Source organism: Macaca nemestrina, chromosome 13 (genome assembly GCF_043159975.1).
Source record: "Macaca nemestrina isolate mMacNem1 chromosome 13, mMacNem.hap1, whole genome shotgun sequence".
Classification (NCBI taxonomy): domain Eukaryota; kingdom Metazoa; phylum Chordata; class Mammalia; order Primates; family Cercopithecidae; genus Macaca; species Macaca nemestrina.
This window is the reverse complement of record NC_092137.1, coordinates 62,089,683-62,110,711: the sequence shown is the minus strand read 5'-3', so window position 1 is coordinate 62,110,711 and position 21,029 is coordinate 62,089,683. Positions and strand designations below refer to the sequence as shown.

At 40.6% G+C, this 21,029-nt stretch overlaps 1 protein-coding gene across 2 annotated transcripts in view; it reads left to right on the top strand.

The window, feature by feature from the left end:
• LOC105465112 (FAM161 centrosomal protein A) overlaps positions 1–19,980 on the top strand; it is a 28,933-nt gene extending 8,953 nt beyond the window's left edge. Inside the window, exons 2-7 of one of the 2 annotated variants that reach the window (XM_011713355.3) lie at positions 3,260–3,498; positions 5,039–6,199; positions 6,894–7,061; positions 9,467–9,566; positions 18,405–18,559; positions 19,353–19,980. In XM_011713355.3, coding sequence (XP_011711657.2) covers positions 3,260–3,498; positions 5,039–6,199; positions 6,894–7,061; positions 9,467–9,566; positions 18,405–18,559; positions 19,353–19,497 — 1,968 coding nt within the window. In that variant the 3' untranslated portion in view covers positions 19,498–19,980. The remainder of the gene's footprint in view (positions 1–3,259; positions 3,499–5,038; positions 6,200–6,893; positions 7,062–9,466; positions 9,567–18,404; positions 18,560–19,352) is intronic. The other variant, XM_011713356.3, reaches the window with a different exon arrangement.
• The last annotated feature ends 1,049 nt before the right edge of the window (positions 19,981–21,029 follow it).

The window sequence follows — 21,029 nt, the reverse complement described above, 5'->3', positions numbered from 1 at the left end:
AGAATACTCAATCAGAGGCTCCAAAGGCCCTTATCAGTTGGTCTTTGTATCTCTCATGCCACTTTCTACCTCCTATTACTCCTCCTTCCACTGCTTATTTAAATGTTGGTGTTCTCTAACATCTCCATTCTCGGGTCCTCTCATCTCTTGTTGCCCACACTCCCTCCAGGCAGACTTGTCCATATCCAAGGCTGCACCTGCTACTTCTATGTGGATTGGTGGCTCCTGTATCTGCTCTCCAGCCCAGCCTTCTCACCAGGTCTCCAGACATATTTATTCACATGTTTCCTGGTGATGGATGTTCTAGCACTATGCCTCGGATTTATTTATTCCTTTTTCACTGCCTCCCTGATCTGGCAAACTTTGTCCTCATCCAACCATATGTCTCTAGTTTGACTCACCTCTGTGAATTGTGCCTCTGTCTCTTAGTATCTGACATTGTGACGTACATCTGCCTCCCTACTTAGCTGGAAGTAACTTGTGGGCAGGAATCAGGTGTTCTGTCTCGTTCTAAGTCATCTGTCAATTATTTATATACATGTCCTTTCCTAAGCTAGCTGGAAACTTCTCAAAGGTAGAGTTTTGTTTGTTTGTTTGTTTGTTTTAAGTGAGACGGAGTCTTGCTCTGTCACCTAAACTAGAGTGCTGTGGTACGATCTTGGCTCACTGCAACCTCCACCTCCTGGGTTCAAGTGACTCTCCTGCCTCAGCCTCCTGAGTAGCTGGGACTACAGGCACGTGCCACCATGCCCGGCTAATTTTTGTATTTTTAGTAGAGACAAGTTTCACCATGTTGGCCAGGCTGGTCTCAAACTCCTGACCTCAAGTGATCTGGCTGCCTCGGCCTCCCAAAGTGCTGGGATTGTAGGTGTCAGCCACTGCACCTGGCCTCAAAGGTAGAGTTTAAAAAAAACTGACATACCTTTTAGCAGCTAGCTGATTGCAAGATAGCCCCCAAATATTTAATGAATGAGGAAATTCACAAAGTAGTCATCCTACAGGTAAGAAGTTTATGGTGAGAAGCACATACAGAAACAGCAGAAGATATCAGAGAATTCTCTTAATTGAATTGTTTGACATACTTAAAGCAGTTCTGATTCATAGAGTTGTTAGTAGCAAATTTCTACATATAAGTTCTATTGAAGACTGATTTTTTTTTTTTTTGGAGACAGAGTCTTGCTCTGTTGTCCCAGGCTGGAGTGCAGTGGCACGATCTTGGCTCACTGCAAGCTCTGCCTCCCGGGTTCACGCCATTCTCCTGCCTCAGCCTCCCGAGTAACTGGGACTACAGGCGCCCGCCACCACGCCCAGCTGATTTTTTGTATTTTTAGTGGAGATGAGGTTTTACCGTGTTAGCCGGGATGGTCTCCATCTCCTGACCTCATGAACCACCTGCCTCAGCCTCCCAAAGTGCTGGGATTACAGGCATGAGCTACCGCGCCTGGCCCCTGAAGACTGATTTTTTAAAACTTGTTTTCTCTAAGTTACCCCAAATAGTACAACATTGTCCTCTTATACACTGATTTTAGCCCATTAAAAAAACACCATATCTTCTGAGAAGCCTCCAATGGGAAACAAAAACACCACATCTATAACTACTATTTATAATTGACTCTTCTGAATTTTTCTTTTGAGAGAAGCTAAACAGATTTATTTTCTAGAGTCTTATCAGATTGGATCTATAATTTTCTGTAGCAAATTTTTTCATTTTGCGTCTGTTCCAGACAGTAGACTAAATTTAAAACCGTGGTTGGCAGTCTTTTATGCATAGTATCATAAATAATTTCAACTGTTTCTCAACTGAAAACATAATAAAAATTGTATATTTATAGAGAAAATGGGGTTTTATCTCTTTAGTTGCTTCAATTAAAAGAACTGAAAGGGTAGGGCACAGTGACTCACACCTGTAATCCCAGCACTTTGAGAGGCTGAGGTGAGTGGATCACCTGAGGTCAGGAGTCCGAGACCAGCCTGGCTAACATGGTGAAACCCCATCTCTACTAAAATACAAAAATTAGCTGGGCGTGGTGGTGGGCACCTGTAATCCCAGCTACTCGGGAGACTGAGGCAGGAGAAGGCAGAGGTTGCAGTGAGCCGAGATCACACCACTGCACTCCAGTCTGGGTGACAGAGTGAGACTCTGTCTCAGGAAAAAAAAAAAAAAAAAAAAACCTGAAAGGTATGTAAAGGGAGTGAGGGAGAAAGGCCAGTCAGACCCTTCTAAACATGATCTGTGTGTTGAATAATTACACCATTTTTTCTTCTCTGCTTTGTTGTCATCCCAAAGTCCCTGTCACCAATGGGAGCTACTGCTTTTGTGCCCACAGGAGCAGCTGCTCTGAAAATCCCTCCTACCCCCTCCCATGTCCTCTTACTCCCTCCCAAGGTCTTGCCCCACTGTGAGGAGGGCTTCTCCCTGGCTCCTTGATAAGCCACTGAGAACTTTGTCCCCGCCTCCATTCCCTCTATTTCCCTGCCTTCTCTCACTGGCAGTCCTTGGAGGCACACTTCAGAAGCGCAGCTGAAGGGAGAGCATTGGGCTGTGGTTGCCTGGTTTGCAGCAGGAAGAACTGTGTTCCTCTTCATCTCAGTTAAGACTTACAACTCAAGCCGGGCGCGGTGGTTCACGCCTGTAATCCCAGCACTTTGGGAGGCTGAGGCGGGTGAATCACGAGGTCAGGAAATCGAGACCAACCTGGCTAACACAGTGAAACCCCGTCTCTACTGAAAATACACAAAATTAGCCAGGTGCGGTGGCGGGCGCCTGTAGTCCCAGCTACTCGGGAGGCTGAGGCAGGAGAATGGTGTGAACCGTGGAGGCGGAGCTTGCAGTGAGCCATGATGGCGCCACTGCACTCCAGCCTGAGCGACAGAGCGAGACTCTGTCTCAAAAAAACAAAACAAAACAAAAAAAACCTTACAACTCAGGAGGCTCCTTATAGAAATACTTTGTAAACAATTGTTGGGTTCTATCCTGTTATACCTTTTGTTGGTTGATCTGGGAATCTAACCATCCTTTATCAAATGGATTAAATAACATTTATTTTCTGACAGTTTGGTCTCGCTCCCTCTTGTTCTTAAAATATCACTGGGGAAAATGTACACACAAATAACCTGTAACTCATTCTATATGCATAACCCATAATTAACGTATAACCTAACTAGGTGGACTCTTTAGGAAGCAGCATTTTGGATCAGTGTCAGCTTAATTTGTCTTTCAGCTCCAGTCACCATATAACAGGTGTTTTCTCCCCACCAGGCTGATTTGAACACAAGCTTTTCTGGGGTGGATGAACATGCACCAATAAGCTCTGAGGACTTTGTGAACTTTCCTGGTATTCACCACTCTAATGAGGAGTATTTCAAGAAAGTAGAAGAGTTGAAGGCTGCCCACCTAGAAACTATGGCAAAATTAGAGAAAATGTACCAGGATAAATTACATTTAAAGGAAGTTCAGCCAGTGGTCATCAGGGAAGCCTCTCTTAGTGACGGTTCCAGGTAAGCTTGTAACTCAAAGTTATTTGTGGAGTATAAAATAAAATGTATCCTTAAAAGGACAGAACATAGTTATTTCAGAATATTTTCTCTTAAGTAGCCCTTTGTACTCTTAATGATATACAGAGGTAAGATTTTCTTCAAAATGTTTAATGGCTTATCAGCTTACTAGATGACTTTTGCTTGAGGGTCATTTGGTGGCCATTTGGTCTTTTCTCTCTGATCCACCCATAGAACTGAGGGCATGTATCAAAATACTTAGTCTGGGCCATTTTAAATGGCAAACATAAAAGTTTAACTTTAAAAGCTCTTTATAATATGTGGATTAACATGAGCTCATTAAAGATCTAGTACAAAGAGTTCAGGACTAGGAGACATGTATCTGATTTATGTTTTCAAAATAGTCTGCAATTTCAAGACCCATTTCTGCTGTGAATTCACCTGCTCTGAGACTTACACATCTAGTCAGTCAGCGATGCTTGCATGTCTCCTGTATGCCAGACTATGCCTGGGCACTGAGGAGTCAAAAACAAGATGCCCTCAAGGAGCTTAGAGACTAGCTGAGAACCAAAAATTGCATTACAGCATGATGTAACAGAGTGTTACAGAGGAAGAAGCAGTTGGTTATGCCAAGCTTTTGGAGGGATGCAGGCCAGAATTTTCCACTGAAGTGTCACATCTGAGTTCAGTCTTGGAGGAGGTATAAGTAGTGGTCTTCTAGCCAGCAGCAACCATGTATGCAAAGGCAAGATGACATGAGAAATAATATCGTGTGTGAGGAACTTCACAGGACTGGATATGAATGCAGAATGGAGACTGGGGTAGCCAGTGGTGAGGAGTAAGACTGAAAAGATAGGTGCCAGTCTCAAAGGGCTTGTAATCTAGGCTTGACTTTGTAGCAGTGAGGAATTATCAAAAAGTTTCAAGCAGGAGAATGACATGATCAGATCTATGCTTCAGAACTGTGACTCTGGAAATTGTGGGGAGAATTTAATAGAAGTTTGTCACAAGGAGCCTCTGCCATCTCAGGTTCCTTCTCTGTAAAATGAAGAAGTCAAAGTAGATAAGGTATGGGCATCTCCCAGCTCTGTTCCAAATAAAAGTGATAATTCTTACAAGCCCTGTCCAGCTCCTCTCTTCTGATTATACCCTGATCTTAGAAATGTAACTCTTCGCTGGGCGCAGTGACACACGCCTGTAATCTCAGCACTTTGGGAGGCGGAGGCAGGCAGATCATGAGGTCAGGAGATTGAGACCAGCCTGGGTAACATGGTGAAACCCCATCTCTACTAAAAATACAAAAAATTAGCTGGGCACGGTGGCACATGCCTGTAGTCCCAGCTACTCGGGAGGCTGAGACAGGAGAATCAACCCGGGTGGCGGAGGTTGCAGTGAGCTAAGATCAGGCCACTGCACCCCAGCCGGGGCAACAGAGTGAGATTCTGTCTCAGACAAAAAAAAAGAAAAGAAAATATGTAACTCTTAATTTTTATATTTGGTCACATACAACTGAAAGTATAACATAGTTATTCTTCTCATTTAGATCTGTGTCAGAAAAGAACTCCTATCACCCTGTCTCATTAATGACATCATTTTCAGAGCCTGATTTAGGCCAGTCTTCCTCCTTGTATGTGTCCTCCTCTGAAGAAGAGTTACCCAACCTAGAAAAAGAGTATGCTAGGGAAAACAGAATGATGGCCTATGCTAAGGAGCTTATCAACAACATGTGGAAAGACTTTTGTGTTGAAGATTATATTCGCTGTAAAGATACTGGCTTCCACACAGCTGAGAAAACAAGGAAGAAACGAAAAGAATGGGTGCCCACGATTACAGTACCGGAGCCTTTTCAAATGATGATAAGAGAACAGAAGAAAAAAGAAGAGTCCATGAAATCTAAATCAGATATTGAAATGGTAGATAAACTGCTCAAAAAACAAGAAGAGGATCCAGAGTGTAAGAAGAAATTCCGAGCCAATCCAGTTCCTGCATCTGTCTTTCTCCCCCTTTACCATGATTTAGTCAAGCAAAAAGAAGAACGGAGAAGGTCTCTGAAGGAGAAAAATAAAGAAGCTCTTTTGGCCTCACAAAAGCCATTTAAATTTATAGCAAGGGAGGAACAGAAGCGAGCAGCCCAGGAAAAGCAGCTGAGAGACTTTTTTAAGTCTAAAAAGAAAACAAATAGATTTAAAGCCAGACCCATTCCTCGATCTACTTATGGTTCAACTACCAATGACAAGTTAAAAGAAGAAGAGCTCTATCGAAACCTTAGGATGCAGCTGAGAGCCCAGGAGCGTTTACAGAACTCATCTCCTCTGCCTTGTAGGTCAGCTTGGGGACGCAGGAACCCCAGGTGTCCCGAACAGGCTGTAAAGTTGAAGTGTAAACACAAGGTTAGGTGCCGGACTCCTGATTTTGAGGACCTTCCTGAGAGATATCAGAAACACCTCTCAGAACACAAGTCTCCAAAACTCTTAACGGTGTGTAAACCATTTGATCTTCATGCATCTCCACATGCATCTATTAAAAGAGAAAAAATTTTGGCAGACATCAAAGCAGATGAAGAAAAGTTAAAAGAAACACGTTGGCCTTATTTGTCTCCAAGGCGTAAGTCTCCAGTAAGACGTGCAGGTGTAAAGCCTGTGCCTTGTAACTACAACCCTCCAGTGCCCACGGTGTCTTCCAGAGGACGAGAACAAGCTGTAAGGTAAGTAACTAAGACACAGTACTGACTGACTCAGGGTTACCAGATGAGTGTATGTAGCTCTGTGGAGTTTATGTTGGTGAATTTGAAAATACTTAGAAATTATTATTGTATCTATAAAATATTTTACTATATAATATATGACATTTTGTCAGAGTATTCTAAGAAATGAATGTATTTTTCATTTTATAAATTTTGGGGGATTAGAAAATATTAGTCTTAAGATTTCTAGTTTTACCTGGCCAGGTGCAGTGGCTCACACCTGTAATCCCAGTGCTTTGGGAGGCCGAGGTGGGTGGATCACAAGGTTAGGAGTTCAAGACCAGCCTGGCCAAGATAGTGAAACCCCATCTCTACTAAAAATACAAAAAATTAGCTGAGCATGTGGCAGGTGCCTGTAATCCCAGCTACTCAGGAGGCTGAGGCAGGAGAATCGCTTGAATCCAGGAGGCAGAGCTTGCAGTGAGCCAAGATCGCGCTGTGGCACTCCAGCCTCAGCGACAAAGCGAGACTCCGTCTCAAAAAATAAATAAATAAATAAATAAAGATTTCTAGTTTTACATGTCAGATCCTTTTCAAAGGGTTGCCTTTTTTCAAATTTTGAATTATCAAAATTCAAATTATCCCATGTTGAATCTTTGCTAAACAACATTCGCATTGGCTTAAAGTGGATTAAGCCTTAGTTTGTTACCCTCAGGAGATCACTTGAGGAAAAGAAAATGTTGGAAGAAGAGAGAAATCGGATCCTAACTAAACAGAAGCAAAGAATGAAAGAATTGCAGAAACTCCTGACAACCCGGGCTAAGGCTTATGACTCACATCAAAGTTTAGCTCAAATATCTAAATCCAGAGTAAAATGTCTCAGGTATCATAAAAAAATCTTGAACCTCCCGACCACTGGTTTTCAAACTTTCTTTTTTTTTTTAATCAGTGGATAGTAAAATATGAGCAGATTGAAAATGGCATTAGTGTTTTAGCTTATGGATTTAAATTGTCATCAGTTACTTATGTTCAGCACACACACACTCACCTCATGGTGAGAACCAACATATATACTCACTTTCATGGTAAGAACCATGAAGCTATGTTGAGGAATACAAACATTTTCTATTGTGGCCTTAGTTAATAGTTATAATCTTATACCAGTATCTAATCTTGTTCTTTATATTATTTTTGATTGCAGTAAACTGATATATCAAAGAGCTTTGTTCTAAGGTTTGGATGAAATCTGATAGCACAAATTAACACATTAAACATCCATTATGTGATGTGTTCATTAGCACATATGTTAATGTTTAGTAGTATGTGTTGCATTTTGTTAATTTCAATATAAAAATAAAAATATTCACGGAATCCTTAGAACCCCTTCACTAGAATTCTGCAGTACAAAGTTTGAAAACCAGTGTTCCAGATGTTGCACATAAAAATGTTGATGTTTAAGTAGGAAAATATCTCCCTCAAAGCCAGGTAAGTAATATGATTTATTACTTTTTAATCTGATTTCTAAATATACATATGTGCTTTTAATTACAATGAGTATTCTTTTATAATTTAGCATTAATCCATTGACAAAGGGAGCTTAATTTGGTTAACTTGAGCATAATGTTTCTTAGAAATAGATTACTTACCCTCAGGAAGTAAACTATTAATAGCTTTTTTTTTTTTTTGAGACAGAGTCTTGCTCTGTCGCCCAGGCTGGATCGCCCAGGAGATCAAGCAATTCTCCTGCCTCAGCCTACAGAGTAGCTGGGATTACAGGCACTCACCACCACGCCCAGCTAATGTTTTTTTTTTTTAGTAGAGATGTGGTTTTACCATGTTGGCCAGGCTGGTCTCAAACTCCTGACCTCAGGTGATACGCCAACCTCGGCCTCCCAAAATGCTGGGATTACAGGCGTGAGCCACCGCACCCGGACGATAGCTTTTTCATAACCCCAACTTGTGTATAATTAAGCCTAATTATTTGGAAGTATAATTGTTTTCCCCAATCCATTAATTTTATTATCTTGGTAGCAATTAAATAGTGTAGTTTAATTTATTATAGGATCTTGCCCAAATAGTGAGAACACTTACGGTAAATTTATATATTTTGGTTCCTGTTTCTCTTTATGTTATGTTTCCATGCGCTTTATTTCTCCTTTGACTTGCTCCCATTGAATTAACTTTGCCACTAACCTGTAGGAGATCTTATTTAGGGGGAAAAAATAACAGCAAAGGCTGGATGCCATGGCTCACATCTATAATCCCAGCACCTTGGGAATCCAAGGCAGGAAGATTGCTTGAACCCAGGAGTTTGAGACCAGCCTGGTAAACATAATAAGACCCCCATTTCTACAAAAAATTTTAAAACATTAGCCAGGTGTGGTGGCATGCACCTGTAGTCCCACCTACTCGAGAGGCTAAGGTGGGAGGATCATCTGAGCCCAGGAAGTTGAAGCTACAGTCAGCCATGATTGTACCACTGCACTCCAGCCTGTGCAGCAGAGCAAGAACCTGTCTCAAAAATAATAGGCCAGATGCGATGGCTCATGCCTGTAATCCCAGCACTTGGAAAGGCCGAGACAGGCAAATCACCTGAGGTCAGGAGTTCGAGACCAGCCTGGCCAACATGGTGAAACCCTCGTCTCTACTAAAAATCCAGAAAATTAGCCAGGCATGGCGGTGCACGCCTGTAATCTCAGCTACTCAGAAGGCTGAGGCATGAGAATTGCATGAACCCAGGAGGTGGAGGTTGCAGTGAGCTGAGATGGCGCCACTGTGCCAGCCTGAACAACAGAATGAGACTCTGTCTCAAAACAAAAAACAAATAACAACAATAAAATAATAAATAAGAGCAAGGTCTTGTTTTAGGAAGAAATTCCTTACAGAGAAGATAGCTGATTTGTTCCAAAATGTTCTTGGTTTTATACACTTATAAATGAGACAAGAGGGCTTTCATTCATCTCTTCAGGTCAGTTGAAGTCCCTTAACATATGTATGCCTTGGGGATTTCAGAAATTAAAGTGTTCAGACTATTCCTAGAGCATAATATGTGTGGTCTCAGAACCTAGGATTTTATTCTGCATTCCGTGAGAATTAACCAGTACAGAAGAGGAATCGAGGTAAACTGTGAACTGTGCTCATAATTTCTGATTTGTCAGCTAAGCTAAATGTTATTTCTTTTTTTTTTTCATTGACTTTGTAGAGGTTGATAAGTTAAATGTTACATATGTAAGTTCTTATTTCTTAGATGATCTTTTAAAAAATTCCATTGCTTTTATTTAATTTTAGAAAGAGCGAAAAGGAAAGGATGAGAGAATACCAACGAGAACTAGAAGAAAGAGAAGAAAAATTAAAAAAGAGGCCACTGCTATTTGAAAGAGTTGCTCAGGTTGTGTTTATTGGAATTTAAGAGCTATTGTCAGTTGTTTTTTTTTTTTTTTTTTTTTTTTACAGCTTTAGCTCCTAAATTTACAGTCCATTTTTCTTATGTGTTATATAACTGTTGGGATACATTATTGCTGTTTATGTTGGCTTCATCATATCAGCCAATGAGTAATTTTGCTTAAATCCGAGCATTTAACCAAGTGTGGTGGTGTGCACCTGTAGTCCCAGCTACTTGGGAGGCTGAGGTGGGCAAATTGCTTGAGCCCAAGAGTTTTGGTCCAACCTGTGCAACGTAGCAAGACCTCATCTCAAAAAAATAATCTGAACATTGAATCTTTTTGATGAAGCACATAAGTTTGATAAATAACATGCCAATCCAGTAGTTTGTAAAATAATTTTGCAAACTGTTTTCTAATGGCTGGTCTTTTTTCAGTACAAACTTGGTTAGATATTAAGATGAGGCTTCATGATATCACTTGGAGGTCTTTGAAGAATTAAAAAAATGAAACAAAATGGCTAATTGAATCAGAGTTATTTCTGCCAGTTTTTTTTTAAGTGAGTTTGTAATTCACTCTTCTCTGCAATTACTAAAAAAACTTCCTTTCTATAAGAAAAACAAACTAGCCTTACAGACAGTAGACCCTGAGTTTACTCAGTTTATGCCCAGTTTTATAATCTTTCCCTTAAGGGAGATTTGTTCATTTTAGGTCATCTTCTCCTTTATCCCATAGGGGAGGCATCTGTATGGGTGACATGGCTTAACAATTGACAAAATCACTGGAGGTTGCAGGTTCTAAATTGTGAATTTGAAGCTGTTATAATTGGACAATAGACAGTTGGAGAATTTACCTGTAACAGATGAGCATGTTTACAGAACTGTACTTGTCAGTGACTCAGTGAGGACAGTGGACATGTATTGTGAGTGAATCTGCACGTTACAGTCTCTCAAAGTTACATAATCTTTTTGCTCACTGATCTAGATATAATTTTATGTAATGCCTTTCATTTTAAGGGATGGATTTTTTTAACATCTTTATTTCAACTTTAGGGGGAAAAATCATTTTAAGCTGTTATACATTATAATCATAAAGTGATTGGCTTTTGGCCCAAAGACATTATCTCCAGCTTTGAACTGCAAGTTTTTTGTTTTTGCTTTTTACACTGCTTCTGGGTTTTTCTTATTTTAATTTTTTTCAACTTTTATTTTAAATTCAAGGGGTACATGTGCAGGTTTGTTACAAGGGTATGCCAGGCGCTGTGGCTCATGCCTGTAATCCCAGCCAGCATTTTGGGAGGCCGAGGCAGGTGGATCACCTGAGGTCAGGGGTTCGAGACCAGCCTGGCCAACATGGTGAAACCTCATCTCTACTGAAAATACAAAAATTAGCCGGGCATGGTTTTGTGTGCCTGTAATCCCAACTACTTGGGAGGCTGAGGCAGGAGAATTGCTTGAACTTGGGAGGCGGAGGTTGCAGTGAGCTGAGATCGCATCATTGCACTCCAGCCTGAGCAACAAGAGCGAAATTCCATCTCAAAAAAAAAAAAAAGGGGGGTATATTGTGTGAGCTGGGGTTTAGGGTATGATTGAACTCATCACCCACGTAATGAGCATAGTACCCAATACGTAGTTTTTCAACCCTTGCCCTCCTGCCTCCACTCTCCCTCTTATATTCTCCAGTGTCTGTTGTTCCCATCTTTATTTCCATGTGTACCCAGTGTTTAGTTCCACTTGTAAGTGAGAACATGTGGTGTTTGGTTTTCTGTTTCTGCTTTAGTTTGCTTAGGATAATGGCTTCCAGCTGCATCCATGTTGTTGCAGAGGACATGATTTCATTCTTTTTTATGGCTGTGTAGTATTCTGTGGTATATGTGTAACATATTTTCTGTATCCAATCCACTGCTGATGGGCTGGGTTGATACCATGTCTTTGCTGTTGTGAATAGCACCAGCACTTGTTATTGTCTGTCTGGTTTTTATAAAAAACTATTTTTAGAGACAGGGTCTCACTCTGTTGCCCAAGCCGGTGCAGCAGTACAATCTCACTGTAACCTTGAACTCTTGGACTCAGATGATTCCCAGTATCAGCATCCCTAGTAGCTGAGACAAAGGCCCACATCATCATGCCCAGCTAATTTTATTTTTTGTAGAGACTGGATCTCACTGTATTGCCCAGGCTGGTCTTGAACTCCTGGCCTCAAGTGATCTTCCCACCTCCACCTCCCAAGTTGATGGGATTATAGGCGTGAGCCGCTGCACCTAGCTTTTGCCTGTCTTTTTGTTACAGCCTTCCTAGTGGGTATTGTTCAGTAACATTCTTTCAACTGTTCTTTTATCTTTTTCATTACAGACTCTATCTACTAGCTTATTGATATGGTAGGTGAGGATTTAGCTGTTTTACCACATTCTCTCGGAAGCACACTTACCTTACCTTTCTCTGTCTTTCCATCCTTCCATTTCCCAGTCAGCTTTATCACAGATCAGAATTCATTGTTATGACTTAGTAAACAATGTTAGCAGCTGAGCCCTATATTATTATCATCACATTCCTTTTTCTTTTTTTTTTTTTTTTTTTTTGAGACAGTCTTGCTCTGTCACCCAGGCTGGAGTACAGTGGCACAATCTCGGCTCACTGCAACCTCTGCCTCCTGAGTTCAAGCCATTCTCCTGCCTCAGGCTCCTGAGTAGCTGGGATTACAGGCACGCACCACCACGCCCAGCTAATTTTTTTTGTGTTTTTTAGTAGAGATGAGGTTTCACCACGTTGGTCAGGCTGGTCTCGAACTCCTGACCTGATGATCCGCCCACCTTGGCCTCCCAAAGTGCTGGGATTACAGGTGTGAGCCACCGAGCCCGGCCCATCACATTTCCTTTAAAAAAATTTTTCCTTGTGTTAATAATTACTAATTTTGTTTGGTCCTCCCCCCACCTTCCCTCATTCCCTGCCAATGTATATATCATTATTATTCTTAAATTTTTCTGTTAGCTCTCAAAAATCCCCCTCAAACAGTTAAACACATTGTTAATTCATCCGTTCCTTTCCTCCCCTGGAGCCCACAAGTATCCTGCTCCACTTTGGAATGGTTTCTCTCTAGGCCAGCAGTCCTCAATCTTTTTGGCACTAGAGACTAGTTTTATGGAAGACCATTTTTCCACAGACCAGGGTTGCATGGGGTGGGGTGGATGGATGAGGGAATGGATCATTTCTGGATGGAACTGTTCCACCTCACATCATCAGGCATTAGATTCTCATAAGGAGCATGCAACCTAGATCCCTGGCATGAGCAGTTCGCGATAGGGGTCACGCTGCTATGAGAATCTAATGCTATAGGAGGCAGAGCTCAGGTGGTAATGCTCACCCACCCACTGCTCACTTCCTGCTGTGTAGTCTGGTTCCTAACAGGCCACAGCCCCGTACTTAGTTCGTGGTAATGATCCCTGCTATAGGCCTCTGGCATAAGTGACATTTTAGGACCTTTTTCACTGTTACACTGGGGATTAGTTAGATGTTAACCTTCTGGATTTATCTACATTTCTTGTATTTCTTTTAAAGTCACTATTAGTTTATTCTGGTTCTGGAAGGTTTCCTCAAATTTATCTTCCAAATCTGCATTTTTTGCTCACCTAATGAAAAATGACATAATTTCCAGAATGCTTCTCATTTATTTTTTATTTTATTTTATTTTTTTTTTGAGACGGAGTCTCGCTCTGTCACCCAGGCTGGAGTGCAGTGGCCGGATCTCGGCTCACTGCAAGCTCCGCCTCCCGGGTTCACGCCATTCTCCTGCCTCAGCCTCCCGAGTAGCTGGGACTATAGGCGCCCGCCACCTCGCCTGGCTAGTTTTTTGTATTTTTTAGTAGAGACGGGGTTTCACCGTGTTAGCCAGGATGGTCTCGATCTGCTGACCTCGTGATCCGCCCATCTCGGCCTCCCAAAGTGCTGGGATTACAGGCGTGAGCCACCGCGCCCGGCCGCTTCTCATTTATTAAATGTTCCTTTGGTATTTTTCATGGGTGCAGTACCTTTTTTTTTTTTTTTTGAGACAGGGTGTTACTCTGTCCCAGGCTGGAGTGCAGTGGCATGATTGCGGTTCACTGCAACCTCAACCTCTTTTGCTCAGGCGATCTTCCCACCTAAGCCTCCCAAGTAGTTAGGACTACAGGCACAAGCCACCGTGCCAGGCTAATTTTTGTATTTTTCATAAAGACAGGGGCCTTACTATGTTGTCCATGCTGGTCTTAAGCTCCTGGGCTCAAGAAATCCTCTTTTCTCAGCCTTCCAAAGTGCCGGATTCCAGGTGTGAGCCACCACACCCAGCCTATCTTTTATATCTCTGCGCATACTGGTGATGTTGTCTCAGTTTCCTTCAAGTTTCTTTTTCTCTTTTTTTAGCCTCTTGTCTATCATATTAGAAGCTTTTCTCAGATTATCTTTGGTTGTCTGTTTGCATTTAAGAGGGAGATTGTACAAAGTTATTTGGAAGGTGGTTTCTAATGTTTTTTGTGAGGTTACTGAAAGACAAGCGCTCCACTAAGCACTTTATACGCATTATCTTAACTGACCTTTACACTGCCCCTGTAAGGTTCTTATTTCACAGATGAGGGACATCTCAAGGCTTAGATGATACAACCAGAAGAAGGGGAACCAGGATTCAAACCCAGACCTGGCTGTCTTCGTGTGATTGTTTTATCTGTCATCTTGTTTTCCTGCCCCCTTCTCAACAAATGCTTTTTGAATATCAGAAAATCCCTTGAGACCCTTAAAGTCAGATAGAAACAAGACCGACAAATGTAGTCATTCAAGACACACAACTGCAGGAATTACAGATGTGTATTAAGACAAAATTGTCAATATGATTGTTTGGGAGGTTGGGGGAATGGTCAGATTGATATATTCTTTTTTTCTATTAACCTCAATTCCAGGGAGCCAGGTACATAACCTGGGAATACTAATATTTGTGTTAGTGACATGTGAGGCTTGTTCCAAGAGGTCTAGAAAAAAAAAAGGAAAGTAAATAAAATGCTAAATTAAAGGAATCTTTATGGGTGATACTATAAAACCAGAAAGAAAGTATGAGGTATTATTTGGGAAGACCAAAAACTGAACACATATACAGCAATGATTTATTATAGTGCTGTTTGTCTAATAAATATCTTTTTTTTTTTTTTTTGAGACGGAGTCTCACTCTGTCACCCAGGCTGGAGTGCAGTGGTGCAATCTCAGCTCACTGCAACCTCCGCCTCCCGGGTTCAAGTGATTCTCCTGCCTCAGCCTCCTGAGTATCTGGGATTACAGGCGCGCACCACCATGCCTGGCTAATTTTTTTTTTTTTTTTTGAGGCGGGGTCTCGCTCTCTTGCCCAGGCTGGAGCGCAGTGGCACAATCTCCACTCACTGCAAGCTCCGCCTCCCGGGTTCACGCCATTCTCCTGTCTCAGCCTCCCGCTAATTTTTTTTGTATTTTTAGTCAAGACGAAGTTTCAGCATGTTGGTCAGGCTGGTCTCGAACTCCTGACCTTGTGATCCGCCCACCTCAACTTCTCAAAGTTCTGGGATTACAGGTGTGAACCACCACATCCAGTCAGAAATATCTTTATATTAGAAAAATTAGGCCAGTGACTCACACCCTGTAATCCCAACACTTTGGGAAACTGAGGGGACAGGATCATTTGAGGCCAAGAGTTTGAGACCAGTGTCTACTGTTCTCTTTTTTTTTTTTTTTTTTTGAGACAGGGTCTCACTCTTGTCGCCCAGGCTTGAGTGCAGTGGCATGATCTCAGCTCACTGCAACCTCTCCCTCTTGGGTTCAAGCAATTCTCCTGCCTCAGTCTCCCGAGTAGCGGGGATTACAGGTGCGCACCACCACACCTGGCAAATTTTTTTTGTATTTTTAGTAGAGATGGGGTTTCACCATGTTGGCCGAGCTGGTCCCAAACACCTGACCTCAAGTGATCCACCTGCCTCGGCCTCCCAAAGTGCTGGGATTACAAGCATGAGCCACCGTGCCTGGCCTACTGTTCTCATCTTCATATCTGTGTGTACCCAGTTCCTCCCCATTCAGCTGGTCATTGAGAGACCTGTCAAATTTTCTTCCTAAATAATTTTTGGATCTGCCCTTCACCATCCTTGATGGTGAAATGCCAGGTGGAACTTTTATTTCCTATTTGAATCATAATAGTTTGATTGATTTTTCTGCCTTGCTCTTTGCAGAACCATTCATTGTATCTTCACCTTACCATTTCCATTCCCCTACTAACATGTTAACCCTGGGTAGACAGTTAATAAGCCTTTATAACAGGGGCAATCATCCATTCTCACCAATTCCATTTATTCTCATTTTCAATGAATGATATCAAGGGGTCTTCTCATTAACTCCTCAAACAGAGTTACTGTGGCAGTGAATCACCATTGCTTTTTTTTTTTAGTACATTTTTTTTCCTGCAGTGTATTTTGCTGGAACTATTGCTGCTAATTAACAGTTGGTTTTATTAAAAACAATTTTTATAGCTTGCAGCTATTTGCTTTGCCCATTTATAGGAGTTAATTGTGGTCTCACTCCTGCTGAGTGATTCCCTAACACAATATGCCTGTGATTCTTTACAGAATAAACTATGTTGTCCTGTTTCTTGGAAATCACAGGATTAATTAACTGAGAAGATGTTAGATTGAATTTTAAACCAAAGTCAGATGAAGGCTTACTGGCACAAATTTTGACTAATGTCTTATATATTTAATTTGCTGAAGTCAAAATATACTATTGGTAATGCATTCAGAGCTAGGTTTGGGGTTTCTTTATTCTTCTCTGTAGTCTTTAGGGTATAGTTCTTATTTCTCATTTTGCCCTTCCTTTCAGTTCCCCAAGGCTTGTCTGTTGATATTCACAGACTCTGGATGGGTTTTTACTTACATTTCTAAAAAATATTATTGTTATTCACAGTGAGTGCATTTTAGCAGCAGTTTGAATGCTTCTTTTTCAGTTTTCCAGAGTATCAGGAAATGCACTGGTGATAGTTTTATCCATTGTAATCAGTCCTTGCTATTTCGGGTTCTCCTGTGTAACACTAGACTCCATGGTCCCTCATTATACTAGATTTGGCAAATATCTGACAACTACATTGCTCAAGTCAGGCTTTAGGTCACCTTCAAACCCTAGGACAACCATTACCACTTAGAGAAAGCAACATGATGTAATATAAAAGACCTAGGAAATGGTCAAGAGACTTGGTTCTACCACTCACTAGCCTTGTGACCTTAATCAAACAATTTCACCTTTGAGGCAGGGGCCGGGGGAGATTTGGTTTCTTTATTGATTAAATATGGGGGTTAGACTGGATGCTCCTCCACACACTTCCCAGTATGAATGCCATTGGTACATTGGAATTGGGCTAGTCCTAGTCACCTTGCTTTAGTTGGAGGTCCAGAGGGCAGTTCTTGGCCCTCTCACAGTTCAGATCCACTCATAGGAGCTAAAATGGACTAAAGTCGAGGCACTAGTGTGAACCCAGGCACTTTGTGACTCCATAAAGCCTGCCATCTCTGGAACTGTGATGACTTCAGTTTGACCCAGGTATGAGAGAGTCATCACAATTCCAAAAGATCTTAAAGCCAGGAAGTGACATTCTACAGATTTGAACCCAGTTCTAAATTCATATTGTTTTCGTTATATCCCTTGCTTCCTCCACAGAGTAAAGATTACAACACTGGTGCTTTTATCATTAATGAATTGGGGATATGGCTCATAAAGAGTAAAAATTACAGTAGATACATAAAATAAAAGAATTTGGCTGGGCGCCATGGCTTATGCCTATAATCCCAGCACTTTGGGAGGCCAAGGCGGGTGGATCACTTGAGCCCAGGAGTTTGAGACTATCCTGGACAACATAGTCCCATCCTACAAAAAATACAACAAGCCCCATCCTACAAAAAATACAAAAATTAGCAGGGCATGGTGGTGTGCGCCTCTGGTCCCAGCTACTCCAGAGGCTGAGGTGGGAGGATCGCTTGAGTCCAGGAGGTTGAGGCTGCAGTGAGTTGTGTTCACACCACTCCAGCCTGGGTAACAGAGCAAGACCCTGTCTCAAAAAGAAAAGAAAAGAATCCTCTGACAACAATTATTGCATGAAATCTTTTTTTCAGATATCTTTATAAACAGTCATAAAAGTATATAAAACCTAGGTACAATATAAAAAATAATTATAGATCAATCTAATGTGGCCGCCGCCCATGTTAACAGACCATTGCCCGCACCCCAAAAACCCTACGTGCCCCTTGCAAATCACAGCCCTTCTACCTCTCCCCAAGAGGTAACCACCATTCTCTCAGGATAAGTACTTCCTTGTTTTTCATTGCAATTTTACAGTGTGTGTACCTATCCTTAAACAATATAGTTGTTTTGCCCATTTCAGAACTTTATATAGATCATACAATATGTACTTGTTAGTGCTTTGCTTCGTTTGCTCAGTATTATATTTGTGAGATCCATCCATGTTGTGGCATGTAACTGTAGTTCATTCATTTTCATTGCTTTATTTTACTCCATTATAGGAATAGACCACAATTTATTTATCCATCCTTCTGCTAATAGATATTTGGGTGATTTCCAATTTGGGGTTATTGAAGGACAGTACTATCCTGAACATTCTTGTATATGTCCTCCCTTGGGACACATATGTGGGAGCTTCTCTGAGCATATTCCTAGGAGTGTAATTGTTGGTCATAGGGTATGCAGATTTTCAACCAACTGTGACTGCTGAACTTAATTATCACTGGCACTTTTAATCCATACATTTTTAATGAAAATTTAAAGTCTTCTGTTCTCGTCTAAAAGGGTTTGTCTTTCCTATAGAAAAATGCAAGAATGGCAGCAGAAAAGCATTATTCTAATACCCTAAAAGCACTAGGAATATCTGATGAGTTTGTTTCAAAGAAAGGCCAAAGTGGAAAAGTACTTGAGTACTTCAACAATCAAGAGACAAAAAGTGTCACTGAAGACAAAGAAAGGTAACACGTATAAGATGTCTGAATGGCTTACCTTTGAAAAAGTATTGCCTGCAGAAAAGCACAATTTTATACTATATATATTTTTTGTTCTATATTGTTTTAAAAAGATCTTTTACCCAATAGTAAAAGACGTGATATTTTAACATGTTTGACACATTAACGTTCACATGAAGTATTTTATTTTTAAAGCAGAATAACTTAGATTTCTTACTGACATAAGTAACAAAAATAATAGCATGCTTTCAAATGAAGTTTAAAGAATCAATCACTCAAATTTTGAAATAGGGCAGGCGCGGTGGCTCACGCCTATAATCCTAGCACTTTGGGAGGCCGAGGCAGGTGGATCACAAGGTCAGGAGATCGAGACCATCCTGGCTAACATGGTGAAACCCCGTCTCTACTAAAAATACAAAAAATTAGCCGGGTGTGGTGGCAGGCGCCTGTAGTCCCAGCTACTCGGGAGGCTGAGACAGGAGAATGGCATGAACCTGGGAGGCTGAGCTTGCAGTGAGCCGAGATGGCGCCACTGCACTCCAGCCTGGGTGACAGAGACTCCGTCTCAAAAAAATAAAAAAATAAAAATTTTTGAAATAAATTAATTTTCAGGAATATTAAATTTCTCAATGGGCACTTTTATAGCATTTTCTTTCTTTTTTTTGAGCTGTCTTGATAACGAATTGGAATTCATACACTTGAGGAAGACTGGCTACATGGTGGCATACTTGCAGAGGGTTTGTTTACTTTTAAACTAACTCATTTTTCCTTTGAAAGATTGATAAATTTCTTCCCCTAGCTTTAATGAAGAAGAAAAAATAGAAGAAAGAGAGAATGGGGAAGAAAATTATTTTATTGATACCAACAGCCAGGATTCTTACAAGGAAAAAGATGAAGCCAATGAAGAAAGTGAAGAAGAGAAATCTGTTGAAGAATCACACTGAATCATCAAGGTCTCCTCTCTATGCCCTTGCTGTTGTTTGCAGCGTCAGGGTGTCAGCAGCTGCATTTGTGTTTAGAACATCTGTGGGGATGCCTCTGATATGTGCAGGGCTGTTGATCAAAGTCATCTGTAGCCTAAAAAGCCTGAATCCAGCTGATTGGTCATTTGATCAGTTAGAGTAAGGCTTTGCCTATTCAGTTTTAAAAATCACTGTATATGATCTGTTTGCAACTATGATTTTGTATTTTTAAAAAGTGTTTCAGAACCACAGCTGTCACAAACTGATTAGTTTTAAAAAAATACATTATTTCATTAATTTTACTGGAAAAAATGGCGTAGTATTGAAAGCAGAGAGAAGTATTGGTCTTTGGTGATTTACTTTTTAAAAATTTTGGAAAGTGTGAATCAATAAGTATTTTTAATTATACTATTTGCCCATTCTTTTTCTCTGCAATACATTTCACAGAATAAATCCTCGAACTTGTTTTGCTGCTCTGAGCCATTTTTAAAAGTATAGAAAAAAAATAGATACTTGCAAATTTACATTTATTTTTGCACTGAAAGTTTACTGTTAAATTGTCTACACCATCATCCCTTTTTCTTTTTATCCTTAGTTCTAGTCCAAATTATTTTTGATATTATTGGGAAAGTTTTTGTACTAGCTTTTTTAACCCTATGTATTATTACAGATGGAAGGAATTATGGCATGTGCTAAATTAGGGGCAAGTATCCCTGTTTTATATATGATGAAATTGTGCATAATAACTTGGCTAAGGCAAGTCTTCAAAGTAATTCAGATTTAATTCTTTACTGCTAGACCCAGTTGTGTTCAACTTTTTACATATTATTGCCAACACGCTTTGTCTCTCTGTGTACAATGTTAATCTGATTTTATAAATCTATAATTTTTTTCTGCAAGCAAATTTTTGTTTTAAAATTTGAAGTCAGTCATAAAGATAATACAGCATAAGACATTTTCTTCTCTAAAAACAATCAGCATCATTTTAGAAGGATGAACTAATACAGGTGTATGTAATAGCAGTGTTTCCCAACTGGCAATTTATGCTTTAAATTAAAAAATAAGGTCATTTTTCTCCATTAGGGGCAAATGTTTACTCGTAATTTTCTCCCTACAGTTTGTGTTAAATTGCTTTTCACTATTATTATATTGTAAACTCCTTGGGAGTTGGCACCACTTAAAAATTCATCTTTGTATTCCCTTAATATTTGGCACAGGATTGTACATATGGTAGGTACTTAATAAAGGTTTGAATGAATGTGTAGATGAATATGGTTTTTATACACTTACAGCTACTTCAGAATGAGTACACATGGGATTAAAAACATTTCCCTCCTAGCTCATTGGGAACCTGTGAAACACAATCTGCAAATTGTAATAGTGCTTAAAACATTACTTGCTTTCAAGGATTCATGCCTGTCCCTTCTCAATTTCATGGGGAGAATATGGGCTTTGGTCATTAAACACTTGGCTTCAGGACCAATCTCGTTTTCTTACCTTTAAAAAAATGGGAA